The sequence below is a fragment of the Saccopteryx leptura genome, chromosome 1 (assembly GCF_036850995.1).
Source record: "Saccopteryx leptura isolate mSacLep1 chromosome 1, mSacLep1_pri_phased_curated, whole genome shotgun sequence".
Taxonomy (NCBI): Eukaryota; Metazoa; Chordata; class Mammalia; order Chiroptera; family Emballonuridae; genus Saccopteryx; species Saccopteryx leptura.
Genome location: NC_089503.1, coordinates 98119840 through 98137481, shown reverse-complemented (window position 1 = coordinate 98137481; position 17642 = coordinate 98119840). Strand labels below are relative to the sequence as shown.

General features: G+C 40.6%; 1 protein-coding gene across 4 annotated transcripts in view; it reads left to right on the top strand.

The window, feature by feature from the left end:
- CBL (Cbl proto-oncogene) overlaps positions 1-17642 on the top strand; it is a 126635-nt gene that overhangs the window by 30442 nt on the left and 78551 nt on the right. Inside the window, exon 2 of one of the 4 annotated variants that reach the window (XM_066371719.1) lies at positions 10654-10901. The exons of 1 other annotated variant lie outside the window; for it this stretch is intronic. In XM_066371719.1, the coding sequence (XP_066227816.1) occupies positions 10654-10901 (248 nt within the window). Of the gene's footprint in view, positions 1-10653; positions 10935-11432; positions 11511-17642 lie in introns of those variants that run through there. 2 more of the 4 variants (XM_066371729.1, XM_066371732.1) reach the window with 2 other exon arrangements.

The following is a 17642-nucleotide window of genomic DNA, read 5'->3' as shown; positions in this document are numbered from 1 at the left end:
CTTTTAATTTTTGCCCATTGAGTATGATGTTGGCTGTGGGTTTGTCATAGATGGCTTTCTATCATGTTGAGGTATGTTCCCTGTATTCCCACTTTGTTGAGAGTTTTGATCATGAATGGGTGCTGGATTTTATCAAATGCTTTTTCTGCATCTATTGAAATTATCATGTGGTTTTTCTCCTTTCTTTTGTTTATGTGATGAATCACATTGATTGATTTGCAAATATTGTACCTGCCTTGTCTCCCCAGAATAAATCCCATTGATCATGGTGTATGATTTTTTCCATGTATTGTTGGATCTGGTTTGCTAATATTTTGTTGAGGATTTTAGCATCTATATTCATCAAGGATATTGGCCTATAATTTTCTTTCTTTGTATTGTCTTTGCCTGGTTTTGGAATCAGAATTATGCTTGCCTCATAAAAGGAGCTTGGAAGTCTTCCTTCCTCTTGAATTTTTTGAAATAGCTTGAGAATGATAGGAGGTAGTTCTTCTTTGAGTATATGGTAGAATTCACTTGTGAAGCCATCAGACCCAGGACTTTTCTTTGTTGGGAGCTTTTGATAACTGTTTCAATCTCATTTGTTGTAATCGGTTTGTTTAGGTTTTCTGATTCTTTCAGATTGATTTTTGGAAGATTGTATGTTTCAAGGAATTTTTCCATTTCATCTAGGATGTCTAGTTTTTTGGCATACAGTTCTTCATAGTATTTTCTTACAATATTTTGTATTTCTGTTGTGTCAGTTGTTATTTCTCTACTCTCAATTCTAATTTTATTTATTTGAGTCCTCTCTCTTTTTTTATTGGTGAGTCTAGTTTAAGGTTCAGCAATCTTGTTTACCTTTTCAAAGAACCAGCTCCTAGTTTCATTCATCCTCTGTATTGTTTCTTTAGCCTCTATGTCATTTATTTCTGCTCTGATCTTTATTATTTCCTTCCTTCTACTACATTTGGGCTTTTCTTGCTGTTCTTTTTCTAGTTCTTTTAGATGCAGGGTTAAGTTGTTTATTTGAGCTTTTTCTAGCTTCTTAAAGTGTGCGTGTAGTGCTATGAACTTCCCTCTCAGTACTGCTTTTGCTGTGTCCCATAAATTTTTGAGGTGTTGTATGCTCATTATCATTTGTTTCTAGGAATTTTTTTTTATTTTTTTTGTGGCAGAGATAGAACTAGAGAGAGGGACAGATAGGGACAGACAGGAAGGGAGAGAGATGAGAAACATCAGTTCTTCTTTGCGGTTCCTTAGTTGTTCATGAATTGATTTCTCATATGTACCTTGACTGGGGGGCTACAGCAGACCGAGTGACCCCTTGCTCGAGCCAGTGACCTTGGGCTCTAGCTGGTGAGCCTTGCTCAAACCAGATGAACCCGCATTTGGGGTCTCGAACCTGGGTCCTCCGTTTCCCAGTCCGACAGTCTATCCACTGCGCCACCGCCTGGTCAGGCTCTAGGAATTTTTTTATTTCTTCTTTGATCTCATTCTTAATCCATTTGTTATTTAACAACCTGCTATTTAGTTTCCTTGTGTTTGAGAATTTTTGAGTTTTTCTGTTGTGGTTGATTTCTAGTTTCATGCCACTGTGATCAGAGAAAGTGCTTGATATGATTTCAATCTTCTTAAATTTGTTGAGTCCACTTTTTTGCCCCCCCCCCCAAGGGGGGGAAAGGTTCTGAAGATATCTATTAAAAGGTTCTGAAAGGTTCTGAAGATATCTATTAAATCGAGTTGATCTAGTGTGTCCTTTAAGTCAGCTGTTTCTTTGTTAATTTCCTTTCTTGAGGATCTATCTAGTGATGTTAGTGGGGTATTGAAATCCCCTACTATTATAGTATTGCTGTTGATCTTGCCCTTTATATCCATCAAAGTCTGCTTTATATATTTAGGTGCTCCTCTCATCGTATTTTTTGTTTCTTTATTCCTCAGGCAAATTAGCAGAGCCTGGGTCAAATTAGCCTAAAGTGGATTTCGGAGCAGAGAAGGATGACTAACTAATAGCTTTCAGGTATGCAGGAAAAGGCTATAGGGATCAGCTGCTTCCTTTAAACAATGTTATCAGTGCTTGCCGGGGCAGCATTCTGCCTCTGCAGGACTTGGCGTTCCAATGTCAGCACCAAAGACTTGTCTCAGGACAGCAGTCTAATTCCTGGCCATTTTCCTACAGCTATGGGCTGCCTGTCTGTAGCTACTGCTCTTTTCGCTGTTTGTGTCAGCATTTTCTGTGCCATGGTAGTGTGTGAGGTGCCAACCTATGTATAAGAATCATCTTTCTCCTACTAAGAGATGACAGCAGCTCTGTAAAAGCCCCATACTCTGTAAGATTTGTCTCCACTTTTCAGCTGCTCCCCCTCCTCTTGCAACTGCCTGGTCTTCCCACAGAGTCTTCTGTTGAAAGACTGTAGTGTGGAATCAGACTGGCCTCACCCAACCAACCCCTCTACAGGTTGCACACTTGTTGGGTTAAGGCAGCTGAGGTTGTGAATACAACATTAGTTGGACCCCCTCTTTAAGGAGTCTCTTGGTCAGAAGCTCAGTACAGGGAATGTGGTCCCTACTCCAGAGCCTAATTCCTCAGCCACTGCTGGATTCTCAAATTTTATTTTTCCATAACAAGGTGAGCAGCAGGTTCATATCCAGTGGGGCCAACAGTCTAATTTGCAGAAGTTTTACAGCTGGTGAGACCCTGGTCTCGGGGAGGAAGACTTAGAGAGCCCTCTCCAGAGGTTGACTGTGCCCCCCAAGACAGTGGCTAAGACCCTCGGCCAGACCCAATTGGCTTACAGGCACCCATACTTTAAATGTCCATGCTTCAAGCCTCTCTCCCTTCCCCCTGTGGAATCTAGCCCAGTGGGGCAGGATATTCAGCACCCAGGCTGGCTGACTGTAAAGCTCTACCCTATCCAATGCACATGAGCCACTGTGCTGGTGTTGATCACAGCGAGTAGAACTCACCTCAGCTGGGCCAGGCGTGAGGAGCCCTTCCTTAGTATACCACTCTAGCAAGGGTTGTTAGGTCCTGAACCACTGCTCTCTGCAGCTGGCCACTGGATGTGCCAGCCCTGGGCCTTCCTGGAAGGAACTCTGCACAAACCAGTGGGAGACACTGCCTGTGACTGGTCCTCAGCAACCTTAGAGCTACAAGCAATCCAGAGTTTGTAGCTGCCTCTGCTGGGCCCAGGTACACATGGAAATACTAAGCTGCACACCTAGGCTGGCTTTTACCTACACTGGGCCTGGGGGAAGGTCCGCTTAAAAGGCCAAGGTTCCCTGAGTCCCACCTCCTGTAGACCTCAGTAGGTTGTGGCCCCAGGAGTCTGGTGGGTATGGCCTCTGAGACCCAGAGGTGTGGTCTGCCCACAGTCCGGACAGTTTCTCCTGAGGCTCCTGTGGGGTGGAAGCACCAGTCTTAGACTCAGGAGGATGTGGGGGAAAGCTCTAGCCTCAACAACAGAAAACTGAGTCACTGATGTGTCCCCTGCTTCCTGGCTTCTCAGCACGACCCAGTCTCCATGATTGGGGCAGGAGAGACTCCCGAGGTGGAGCAGTTGCTTTTGCCCAGGCTGATGACACTCAGAGGGGACTGCTCCACCCAAGAAACATGGCAGCTACAGTATTAGAGAATGACTCAGCACAGGGGTTCCAGTGGCTGTCCCCCACAGTGTCCTTGGGCCTCCAATTTTACACTCTCCTCATGCAACTCTAGTTCTCTCAGCTCTTTCTCGCCAGAGGCCTGGGTAAGTGGCTGTGAATGAGATTTTCTGCACTGGTTTTTTTAAGACAGAGCCTGCCTCTCTGAGAGCTCTGTATCGCAGACAGAAATGGGCGCCTCTTCTAGGCGCTGGGGTGCTGGGCCTCGGGCTGAGGACCTACATCTCTCAGGCGAGCCTCCCTGCAGTGAGAGTCACTCCACACCCTCAGCCACCACTTGCTCCTGGGAGCAGCCTTTAATGTGACTCCGCCCTTCCTACCAGTCTTGATGTGGCTTCTTCTGTGATCCTTGGTTATAGATTCCTCTTTGTTTAGTCCAAATTTGGTTTTTCAGGATGATTGTTCTTAAATTAAGTTGTAATCCAGTTTGGTCCTCGGATCTGAGGTGGTAGTTGGAACAACTGCCTATTCCATTGCCATCTTGGACTCTACCTCATCCTTTTTTTATAGATAAAGATAGGCTTATAAAGGTTATATAACTTATTAATAGTGGAGACTGACTTGGAATGCAGTATTAACCACCTTCTAAGATTTAGTTATTTCCTTAATACATATCTTCTCAGGTATGTATAATAAAGTCTCAATAACAAAAGCCATTTATTTGGAAAGTTGACCTGTGTAGGCATACAACAGTTTTATACATGCAAACACCCTGCCAGTCACACAATCAAAGTAGACAACATATTTTCTTGAATGGTATTGAGTGTTTAATTAATACCATTCAATGAAATATCTCTTATTAGGTTAAGGGTTTGTCTCTTCAAATTATGTGTACCTGGTCACTGTGCATGGTGAGCATAGATGCTTGTATACATTATATTCCCATTATACGTAATTCAAGTTATTTGTACATTTTTCTTATGCGCGCACACATACACACGCGTGCGCGTGAAGGGAGAGAGGTGAGAAACATCAACTCGCCTGACCAAGTGGTGGCGCAGTGGATAGAGCATTGGCCTGCGACATGGAGGACCCAGGTTTGAAACTCGAGGTTGCTGGCTTGAGTGTGGGCTCATCTTGAGCATGGGATCGTAGACATAACCCATGGTTGCTGGCTTGAGCCCAAAGATTGCTGGCTTAAGCAAGGGGTCACTAGGTTGGCTGCAGCCCCCTAGTCAAGGCACATATGAGAAAGCAATCAATGAACTACTAAGGTGCCACAATGAAGAATTGATGCCTCTTATCTCTCTCTTTTTCCTATCTGTCCCTCTCTCTGTCTCCCTAAAAAAAAAAAAAAAAAAAAAGAAACATCAGCATAATTGGGGCACTTTTTAGTTGTTCATTGATTGCTTCTCATATGTGCCTTGACTGGGTTGGGATGGGAGGGCTCATGCTAAGCAATGAACCCTTGCTCAAGCCATTGACCTTTGGGTTCAAACTGGTGATGACAGGATCATGTCTATGGTCCCACACTCAAGCCAGTGACCCTGCGGCTCAAGCTGGTGAGCCTGTGCTCAAGCCAGTAACCTCAGGGTTTCAAACCTGGGTCCTCAGTATCCCAGGTTGACATTCTATCCACTGCGCCACTACTGGTCAGGCTGCCCTCAGTTTCTATATGATTAGGGGGATTAGGTAGGAAACCATTTTTTATTTTAAAATTTTTACTGCTTAACTGAAATTAAATGTAATTTTACCCTTTTTGTTTATAAAGATAACATATAGTCATTGTAAAACATGAAGTGATGTTTTATGCTTATCAAGAGCTCCCTGAAAGAATGTAAAATTTTTCATAATTCCTTATGAAAATTGAGTTCAGTGGAGCATTTCATGTTATTCATGATAGAGATTTTGCAAGGTATATAGAATAAAACTATCATTAAGCCAGGGAAGAAGATTATCTGCTCTGTACAGTTTGTGACTTTGGTTGAAGTTTTTGGTGGTTTTTGCTATAGTAAAACCTGTTTTTTAAATTTTATTTATTGACTTTGGAGAGAGAGTAAGGGAGGGAGGGAGAGAGTTGTTTACTTACCCATTCATTCATTGGTTGATCCTTGTATGTTCCAAGGACCAAATCCACAACCTTGGTGCATTGGGATGATGCTCTAACCTAACCAACTGAGCTTCTTGCCCTGGGCCTAAAACCTGTTTTTAATACATGGTGAGGCAAAGTAGGTTTACAGTTGTTCATATGGAAAATAATAATAGCACAAATAAATAATACAAGAATAAAATGTGAACTTCCTTTTGTCCTACCCAGTATTTTGTTGGTTAGCAGTATACATACAATGAACCTAATAAGTCATGAGCAGATTGGTCCCTGAGTTGTTACTTTTACCAGAGTTTATGTTGTATTCAAAAATACAATAACATTTATACAATGAAAAATTATTTCCCTAGTGACCATTCTAGAGCATTAAAAGAAAAATGGACTAAAAATGGTAGTTTGAGAACTGAGCCTGAACTTCAGTCACATTTTCCAATGAAGTTGTTAGTTCTGATCTACATTACGTTTGTTCTAAGCGGGGTATTATAACAAGCAAGTCATTGTGAAAATGTTTTCATGATTAGCACATTTTGTGCTGGAAGGAAATAGGTGGGAGTAGTCAACAAGGAGCACTGGAAGCCAGGCTCAGCTCTGTCCCCACAATGTTCCTTCCTGTAGCAGCTTCCAAAAAGGAGAGGAAAGGGATGCTTATGATGGCATTGGTGCTGCACACCCCCTGGGGATTCAAGCCTTGAGGAGATGCAGTGCCTCTATCATAGAAGCTCCCATGGTTCCCTCAGAAGGGCTTGACCCCTTGCTCAAGCCAGTGACCTTTGGGCACAAGCCAGTGACGATTTCGATGATTTCATGCTCAAGCTGAAATCACTAGACTAGAACTCAGGGCTCCTAACTCCTATTCTGGTCTTTTTGCTCTACTTCATGTTCTCTTGAGAAATATTGATTCTTTTAGAACTGTAGTTAAAATTTACATGTTTTATGTATAGCTCAACATACTGAATACTCATTTTTGAGGCATACTGCTTATTTCTTTTCAAGTGGGATGCGGGGAGGCAGCGACAGACTCCCACATGCACCCCAGCCCAGATCCACCTGGCAAGCCCTCTATGGGGTGATTCTCTGCCCATCTGTGGCATTACTTCATTGCTCAGCAACTGAGCTATTTTAGCACCTGAGGCGAAGCCGTGGAGACATCCTCCACCTGGGGCCAACTTGCTTGAGCCATTAGAACCATAACTGTGAGCGGGAGAGAGAGGGGGGAGAGAGAGAGTAAGAGAGAGACAGAGAGAGCACGAGAGAGAAGGGGGAGGAGTGGAGAAGCAGATGTCCACTTCTCCAGTGTTCCCTGACCAGGAATTAAACCCGGGATCTCCACAAGCTGGGCTGCTGCTCTACTGCTGAGCCAACCAGCCTGGGTGCATGATGTTTATTTTAATCATGTTTTAACATATAAAAAAGTTTGATATGAAAAATGCTTCTATGAATAAATTGCGGTCTATAGAGATAAAAAATACTTAGTCATTCATAATCCTTTATGCTTATAGTTTTCTGCTTAATTAGAAATGCAGGTTTCTTGTGCTGTATGAAAGGAGAGAAAGTTAAAAATGCAGGTTTCTTTATGTTAGAAAACGTGTTCAGAGTAGAATTAGGCTTAGGCACTGTTCTCTGTAGCTTCTTTTTTCTTTTTAAAAATTTAGCAATTTCCAAGCATAATTTTTTTTACTTATTTTTATTTTTTTTTAGATTTTATTTATTCATTTTTAGAGAGAGAGGAGAGAGAGTAAGAGAGAGAGAAGGGGGAGGAGCAGGAAGTGTCAACTCCCATTATGTGCCTTGACTGGGCAAGCCCAGGGTTTCAAACTGGCGATCTTGGCGTTTCAAGTTGACACTTGATCCACTGTGCCACTATAGGTCAGGCCCAATCATAATTTTTATTTCTCTTTATTGTGATCATAACACTTTCCAATTTTTTTTCTCTTGACCGTTGAGCCTTGGCAGAAAGAAAGAGAAGAGCGAGGCTAGCAAGAGAGCTATTGTGAATGGAGTATATGGCAGCTGTACAAGGATACTACTGGTTTCCTAGTGCTATGCACATTTTCTTTTTGACATTCTGAGTGATGCTGTAAATGTACAGCAGAAGTAAACAAAAGGCAGCGATTTTTGCTATTGCAAGACTTGGAAAGCAAGATAAAGTTGGCCAAATAGAGGACGGACTAGGCAGGAAAATACTGTATTTTATCTTTCAGAATATTGTTTAAGCTCAGGGTGTACATTTGTCCTTTAGTTAACTATGACTGCTAATTTAAAATTCACTAACAAAGGCAGGCTGTTTTGACCTTTGATATTTGTTAACAATTGACTTGAAATATTCACAGAACCTTTTGAAACTTTTTTTCCTGGAGGTTATAGTTATATTTAGGACATTTTTTTCTTTCCAGAAGACTTTCATTTCAAAAGAGTAGGTCTGCCTATATATTTTCTTTATTGTCTTTGTTAGTATTAAAGATTCAGAGTTGTTAGTGGAATGCTGATTTTTTTCTGATTACACAATGATTCATCTCAAAAAGATCTTGAGAAAAGCACTTAATCTACAAATGATCTTTTACAAGGTCACATTCTTTTTATTTTAGATTTTATTCATTTTTTTTTAGAGAGAGGAGACAGAGAGAGAGAAAGGGGGAGGAGCAGAAAACATCCAACTCCCATATGTGCCTTGACTAGGCAAGCCCAGGGTTTTGAACCGGTGACCTCAGCATTCCAGGTCGACAAGGCTTTACTCATTGTGCCACCAGAGGTCAGGCACAAGGTCACAATCTGAGGTGACATATATAAATAACATTCCTGGGAGGTATATGGTAATGTTTTGAAATGCTAATTAATCAAGGATTTTGGAAACATTTTTTAACTTACTGTGATTGTGTAAATGTGGTATGTTATGGGGGGGCAATATATTTTTAAATTCATTGTCGGTAACATTACTGACTGCATATTATAGGTTGAGCAAGCAATGTATGTAAGATCAGAGCAAAGTTAGTTTAGTTTTCTTTTTTTTCCTTTTCCAAGTGAGAGGAGGGGAGAAAGACAGACTCTCCGCATGTGCCCAGTCTGGAGCCATGCATGCAACCAAGCTACTTTAGTGCCTGAGGCTGAGGCTCTATGGAGCCATCCTCAGTGCCCGGGGCTGATGCACTCCAAATGAGCCCTGACTACGGGACAAGAAGGGGGATAGGTGGGGGAGAGAAGCAGATGGTCACTTATGTGTGCCCTGACTAGGAATCAAACCTGGGATGCTGGGCTGTACATATGCTGGACTGGCGCTCTATCCATTGAGCCACTGGCCAAGGCCATATTTGATATTTTCAAATGAATAGATACCATGCAGTTCAACAGTCCTTCTTATGAGTTATAATAACTTTAAAATATTAGTGTTGTCAAACTTATCAGTCTTTGCACTTAAAATTAGTTATTCTCTGAGGTCATAAAAGTTCAAATAGTTTTCTGTTTTTTTTCTAAAAACTTTAAAGGCCCTGTCTGGGTAGAGTATCATCCTGATATACCAAGGTTTCAGGTTTGATCCCCAGTCAAGGCACATACAAGAGTCAACCAATGAATGCGTGAATGAGTGGAACAATGCATCAGTGTTTCTCTTTCTTTCTCTCTTTCCATCTCTCCCTCTCTCCCTTGTCTCCTTTCTCTAAAAATTTAAAAAGATTAAGAACTTTAAAGTTTTTCACCTCACAGAGAGACCATTAATTCACCTGAAATTAATTTTCATATAATATATGAGGGACCTAGTTTTATTTTCTTTCATATGGAAAACCAATTTGCCTGTAGTTTTTTCTTTTGAACTTTGATTTGTTATGCCACTTCTGATACTGATATTCCATACATGGATGAGTGTGTTTGGGATCTCATCTGTTCAATTTGGCTATTTACTGTCTTTGGTCAACATTACACTATTTTAATGATAAAATCTAAGTCTTGATAACACATTGGGTAAATACTGTCTACTTTGTGATTTTTCGAAATGGGTTTGGTTGGTTTTGATCTCTTTTTTCTATGTAGGATTAACGTGTTAAGTTCCATATTTAAGCTTATTGGGATTTTGATAGGAATTGCACTGAATTTATAAACTAATTGGAGAACTGAAATTTTTACATTGAATCATTCTATTCTTAAACATCATAGAGTTCTCCATTAATCTGCTTTTTATGTTATTCAGTAAAGTTTTGGAATTTTCTTTATGAAAGTCTTACACATCTTTTATTAGATATATTCCTAGGAACTTACTCGGTCTGCTATAGCCTCCTGTTCAAGGCACATATGAGAGAGCAATCAATGAACAACTAAGGTGCTGCAGTGAAGAATTGATGCTTCTCATCACTCTCCCTTCCTGTCTGTCCCTATCTGTCCCTCTCTCTGTCTCTGACACACACACACACACACACACACAAGAATTATCAGGCAAAATCTGTACTGTATTTATATTTATATTAGAAGGAAAGGTATCTCAATCAACTCCATGCATTGCTGGGTCCAAGGCTTTGCTTCTCCTGTGCCCTAGTGGTTAAAAGTCCATGTCCCCCTACATTACCAAGTTTTACCTGGGCAGCTATCTTCTTTGTTTCTGCCCTTGAGAATTTTCTTATTTATCATCGAGTAAGCCACGTGTTTAAAATGAATTTGCTGTATTTCATCTAGCATTTTTTAGGCATTTGTGTGGATGTTCCCTCACCTTCCCCTGCCTTCCTGCCTCAGTTGTTCAGTCTATTATGTGTTGTCTGAATCATTAGTCTCCCATCTGGTTTTAAGAGCCCATCCTTCTAGGGGGACCACTGAAAAATGTAAAATGATTGCCTGTGGGCAGTGGCGTTATGGATCGTTTCTTATAGTCCCATCCATTTTTCACATTACTGTAAAAGCACATATTTTATAACTTTCTAAACTTAAAAAAGTAAATTATCCTTAAGGTCCTCCAAGTAATAGCCCTTCTTTTCCATTTGTTTCAGGTGGTGCGGTTGTGTCAGAACCCAAAGCTGGCGCTAAAGAATAGCCCACCTTATATCTTAGACCTGCTGCCAGATACCTACCAGCATCTTCGCACTATCTTGTCAAGATATGAGGGGAAGATGGAGACACTTGGAGAAAATGAGTATTTTAGGGTATTCATGGAGAATTTGATGAAGAAAACTAAGCAGACCATAAGCCTCTTCAAGGAAGGGAAAGAAAGAATGTATGAGGAGAATTCTCAGCCTAGGTAATGGCGAATACTACACAAATATTTATTCAGGTCTGTGACTGCTCAAATGGGTAACACATAGAAGTAGTTGAGTTGGTTTTAATTTTATGTCAACAAGAATGCAAAGTTGATATTTGATTTAAAGGTGTGCTGTGTATAAAAGGTTGCCTTGGAGGATATTGAGCTGTCCCTAGCTTCAGTGTGTTTGTTTACCTATGAAAAGTCAGTGACATATAGTCACAAAGATGAGTTGGAGGGAGTAGGTCCTTTAGAGACCCTGAAGCTCAAGAAAATTTGTGAATAGGTGAGAGTTTGTAAGAAAGGTTGGGGCTAAGCTCAGATTTTGTCAGAGCTGTAGCATATTAAGTAAATTATAAGTATGAGATAATAGGAAGAAAAAGTAAGCCAATAGTTTAGATAACTATTTTAAATTGATTTTTATTTAATTTTTAATTTTTATTTATTTATTCATTTTAGAGAGGAGAGAGAGAGAGAGAGAGAGAGAGAGAAAGGGGGGAGGAGCAGGAAGCATCAATTCCCATATGTGACTTGACCAGACAAGTGCAGGGTTTTGAACCAGCAACCTCAGTGTTCCAGGTTGACACTTCATCCACTGTGCCACCACAGGTCAGGCCTGATTTTTATTTTTATTTTTTAGATGATTTTTAAAAATAAAGCATAGTGAATGACAATTCTTTTATAGGTAATGTGACTATTCAGCTACAATAGATATTGGGAAATGCAGTTAATTCCATAAATATTTGAGGGATCACTATGTATTTTTTTGTACTTACTAAGTACTAAAAACTATATTTGCCATAGTATGTTTTTAGCTTGGTTGTTGGAAGTTACATGCTGGGAGAGTAGTATAGGGTGATTGTATATATGGGAATAGTTGTATTTGGTTTTTATCCAACTGGAAATATTAACTCATATAAAACAAGTGAAAAATATAAATTCCACTAGAACTTTTTAGGTAATAAATTACTCTTAAGGAGTGACTTGAATTAGGGGGAAATACAAGGTTGGAGTTAAATTGTAAAGAGCTGTTCTTTGACTTCCAGACCTTTTCTTGTAGATAATAGGCTGCCATAGGACAGTTTTTTCTAAAAGAGGATTTTTATAGTGAAATAAAAATTACAGATTTTCTGGTCTTGGAGCATACTGAACATTGTTTTAAGTTTTTTTTTCATGACTGACAGTTCATTACTTAGAGGCAGTATAGTATACTGGTAAAGAGGATGGACTCTGAAGCCTACCACCTGAGTTTGAAGCTTAGCTTTTCTACTTACTTAGATATGTGATCCCTCAGTTTTTCATCTGTAAAATGAAATGATAATATTATTTTCTTTGGGCCCTGGCCGGTTGGCTCAGTGGTAGAGCGTTGGCCTGGCGTGCAGGAGTCCCAGGTTCGATTCCCGGCCAGGGCACACAGGAGAAGCGCCCATCTGCTTCTCCACCCCTCCCCCTCTCCTTCCTCTCTGTCTCTCTCTTCCCCTCCCGCAGCCAAGGCTCCATTGGAGCAAAATTGGCCCGGGTGCTGAGGATGGCTCTGTGGCCTCTGCCTCAGGTGCTAGAATGGCTCTGGTTGCAACAGAGTGATGCCCCAGATGGGCAGAGCATCGCCCCCTGGTGGGCATGCCGGGTAGATCCGGTTGGGCGCATGTGGGAGTCTGTCTGACTGCCTCCCCGTTTCCAACTTCAGAAAAATACAAAAAAAAGCATATCTTCTTTAAAAAAAAAAAAAAGAAAAAAAAATATTACTTTCTTTGTATGGTTTTAGGAGTTATTAAACGAGTAGCTAAATGTTTAGTACTTAGAACAGTGATTAGCATGTTGAAAGTGACAAATGGGTTAGCTTTTATTATCTTAATTATTATCATTATTTTCATTACTATAAACATAGATTATTATGTCTGCCTGTGTATCAGTGATACTGCCAGGAACTAATGAAGACCAATCTGTCCTTACTAATTGGCTTTATACTATACTTGCAAGATCTCTTTTGCCTTTCTTAAAATCTTACTGTCAATGGTAGAGCGTCGGCCTGGCGTGTTGGAGTCCCGGGTTCGATTCCCGGCCAGGGCACACAGGAGAAGCGCCCATCTGCTTCTCCACCCCTCCCCCTCTCCTTTCTCTCTGTCTCTCTCTTCCCCTCCTGCAGCCAAGGCTCCATTGGAGTAGGGTTGGCCCGGGCACTGAGGATGGCTCCATGGCCTCTGCCTCAGGCACTAGAATGGCTCTGGTCGCAGCAGAGTAACACCCCAGATGGGCAGAGCATCGCCCCCTGGTGGGCATGCTGGGATCCTGGTCGGGCACATGTGGGAGACTGACTGCCTTCCCGTTTCCAACTTTAGAAAAATACAAAAAAAAAAAAAAAAAAAAATCTTACTGTCAATATGGCTGTCTGTGTTCTGCATCAGTTTTACTTCCCTTGATATAAAGCTTTTAATCTACAATGGGGTTTTATACCATAAAACCAGATTTATATAAATTATATGTAAAGTGAGAATAAATAAATTTCAGGTGAGAATCAGATTTTTTTTTTTTTTTTTTTGGTGACAGAGACAGAGAGGACAGATAGGGACAGGCAGACAGGAAAGGAGATGAGAACATCAGCTCTTCATTATGGCACCTTAGTTGTTCATTGACTGCTTTCGCATATGTGCCTTGACCCCTTGCTCAAGCCAATGACCTTGGGCTCAAGCCAGCGACCATGGGGTCATGTCTATGATCCCATGCTCAAGCCAGAGACACTGCGTTCAAGCTGGTGAGCCCATGCTCAAGCTGGCGACCTCGGGGTTTTGAACCTGTGTTCTTTGCATCCCAGTCTGATGCTCTATCCACTATACCACTGCCTGGTCAGGTCAGATTTTTTTAATAAAGGGAAAATATATGGCTTTTACCGTATGATCTTTGTGATAATATATTTTGGTTGCTTAGAAGCTTTTTTTTTTTTTTTGTATTTTTCTGAAGCTGGAAACGGGGAGAGACAGTCAGACAGACTCCCGCATGCGCCTGACCGGGATCCACCTGGCACGCCCACCAGGGGCAACGCTCTGCCCACCAGGGGGCAATGCTCTGCCCCTCTGGGGCATCGCTCTGTCGCAACCAGAGCCACTCTAGCACCTGGGGCAGAGGCCAAGGAGCCATCCCCAGCGCCCGGGCCATCTTTGCTCCAGTGGAGCCTTGGCTGCGGGAGGGGAAGAGAGAGACAGAGAGGAAGGAGGGGGGGGTGGAGAAGCAAATGGGCGCTTCTTCTATGTGCCCTGGCCGGGAATCGAACCCGGGTCCCCTGCACGCCAGGCCAACGCTCTACCGCTGAGCTAACCGGCCAGGGCCTGCTTAGAAGCTTTTAAAATTTTTTTTATTTAGCCTGACCTGTGGTGTCGCAGTGGATAAAGCATCGATCTGGAAATGCTGAGGTCGCCGGTTCAAAACCCTGGGCTTGCCTGGTCAAGGCACATATGGGAGTTGATGCTTCCAGTTCCTCCCCCCTTCTCTCTCTCCCTCTCTCTCTCCTCTCTAAAAATGAATCAATAAATAAATAAAAATAATAAAAAAAATAAAATAAAATAAAATTTTTTTTATTTAGAAAATTAAGTTTAATGGCGTGACATTGATCAATAAGAGTATATAGGTTTCAAGTAAATATACTGCTCACAAAAATTAGGGGATATTTTATTGCTTCATATTCATTTTGAAATATCCCCTAATTTTTGTGAGCAGTATATTTTATAGCATTTGAACTGTTGTTTGTGTTGTGTACCCATCACCCAAAGTCAGATCGTTTTCCATCACTGTATATTTGTCTCTCATTACTCCCTTTTCCCCCAACTCCTTCCCCCTGGAAACCACTTCACTTTTCTCTATCTACATGAGTCTCGGTTTTGTATCCCAGCTATGTGTGAAATCATATAGTTCTTAGTTTTTTCTGACTTACTTATTTCACTTAGTATAATGTTTTCAAGGTTCATCCATGTTGTTGTAAATGACAATGTGTCATCATTTCTTATAGCTGAGTAGTATTCCATTGTACATATGTACCACATCTTCTTTATCCAGACTCTATTGAGGGACACTTTAGTTGTTTTAATGTCTTGGCCACTGTGAACAATGCTGCAGTAAATATGGGGGGTACATAGGCATACCAGTGTTTTTGAGTTTTTTTGAGTAGATACCAAGTAGAGGGATTGCTGGGTCATATGGTAATTCTATTCTTAATTTTTAGAGGAACCACCATACTTTCTTCCATAATGGCTGTACCAGTTTACATTCCCACCAACAGTGAATGAGGATTCAGTTTTTCCCATAGCCTCTCCAACACGTGTTATTATCTGTCTTGTTGATAACAACTAATCTAACAGGTGTGAGGTGGTATCATTGTAGTTTTGATTGCATTTCTCTAATCGCTAGTGAAGAATAGCATCTTTTCATGTATCTGTTGGCCACTTGTATGTCTTCTTGGGAGAAATATCTGTTCAAGTCCTCTCCCCATTTTTATTGGATTGTTTACTTGTTTGTTGCTGAGCTTTGTGAGTTCTTTATATAATATATTTTGGATATTAACGCCTTATCGGAGCTGTTGTTGGTAAATATCATCTTCCATTTGGTTTGGCAGCCTTTTTGTTTTGCTGTTGGTTTCTTTTGCTGTGCAGAAGCTTTTTAGTTTGATATAGTCCCATAAATTTTTTTTTTTCGAAGTGAGAAGCAGGGAGGCAGAGAGACAGACTCCTGCACGTGCCCGACCGGGATCCACCCAGCAAGCCCACTAGGAGGCAATGCTCTGCCCATCTGGGGCATTGCTCCGTTGCAGCCAGAGCCATTCTAGCACCTGAGGAAGAGGTTATGGAGCCATCCTCAACGCTCGGGCCAACTTTGCTCCAATGGAGTCGGGCCAATTTTGCTCCAATGGGAGGGGAAGAGAGAGATAGAGAGAAAGGAGAGAGTGAAGGGTAGAGAAGCAAATGGGCGCTTCTCTGTGTGCCCTGGCCGGGAATCGAACACAGGACTTCCTCACACTGGACTCTATAGTCCCATTCATTTATTTTTGCCTTTACTTCCCTTGCCTTTGGGATCAAATTCATAAAATGTTCTTTACTGCCAAGGTCCATAAATTTAGTACCTGTGTTTTCTTCTATGGAATTTATTGTTTCAGATCTTATATTTAGGTCTTTGATCCATTTTGAATTCATTTTTGTGCAGGGGACAAATTAGTCAAGTTTCATTCTTTTGCATGTGCCTTTCCAATGCTCCCAGCACCATTTATTGAAGAGGCTTTCTTTTCTCCATTGTGTTTTTGGCTTCTTTGTTGAAGATTATTTGTCCATATGTATGTGGTTTTATTTCTAGGCTCTCTATTCTGTTTCATGGTCTTTATTTCTGTTTGCCCATACCATGCTGTTTTGATTATCGTGGCTCTAGTACAATTTGAAGTCAGGTAGTGTGATACCTCTGGCTTCATTCTTTTTTTTCAGGATTGTTCTGGCTATTTGAGGTTTTTTATGGTTCCATACAAACCTGGTGATTTTTGTTCTATTTCTTTAAAAAGTGACATTGGGATTTTAATGGTGATTGCATTAAAATATTTATTGCTTTGGGTATTATGGTCATTTTAACTATGTTGATTCTTCCCATCCATGAACAGGTAATATTTTTTCATTTCATTGTGTTTTTTAAAATTTCTTTCAATAATGCTTTGTAGTTTTTGGTATATAGGTCCTTCACATCCTTTGTTAGGTTTATTCCTAGGTGTTTGTTTATTTTTTGTTGCTTTTGCAAAAGGAATTTTTTTAAAGTTCATTTTCTGAAGTTTCATATTTGGCATATAGGAATGCTGTAGAATTTTGTATATTGATTTTATATTCTGTGACTTGACTGTAACTGTATTGGTTTATTGTTTCTAATAGGTTTTCCATGGAGTCTTTAGGGTTTTCTTTATACAGGATCATGTTATCTGCAAAAAGTGATACCTTTACTTTTACTTTCCCAATATGAATGCCTTTTATTTCTTTGTCTTGCCTAATTGCTCTGGCTAAAATTTCCAGAATTATGTTGAATAAGAGAGGGTTTTTTTCCTGTTGAGTTTTTAAAATTGAGATATAGTTCAAATGCCATAAAATTTACCCCTGTAAAGTATACAGTACCCTGGCTTTTAGTGAGTTTACAAAGTTGTGCAACTGTAAGCACTGTCTAATTTCAGAACATTTCATCACCCCCAAAAGAAAGCCTGTACTCAGTAGCAGTCCTTCCCCATTCCTCACTTCTTCCCCCACCCCCTTGATAATCATTAATATCTACTTTCTGTTTCTGTTGACTTGCCTGTTCTAAAAACTTATATAAGTAGAATCATGTACCATTAGCCCTTCTTGTCTGGCTTCTTTCACTTAGTATGTTTTTACAGTTTATCCATGATTCATGAATAGCACGGTCAGTAAGTACTTCATTCCTTTTTGTGGCTAAGTGATATTTCATGTATGGGTATATACTGTACTACATTTCAAATATGGACATTTGTGTTATTCTCACTTTTGATATTATGAGTAATGCTACTCTGAACATTTGTGTACAAAGTTTTGTGTGTATGTATGTTTTCAGTTCTCTTGGGTATATACCTGGGAGTGGAATTGCTGAATCATATGATCATTTTATGTTTAAGTTTTTGAGGAACCATCAAATTGTTTTTCGTAGCAGCTGTACCATTTTACATTCCCCAAGCAATGTGTGAGGGTTCCAATTTCTTACCAACACTGTTATTAT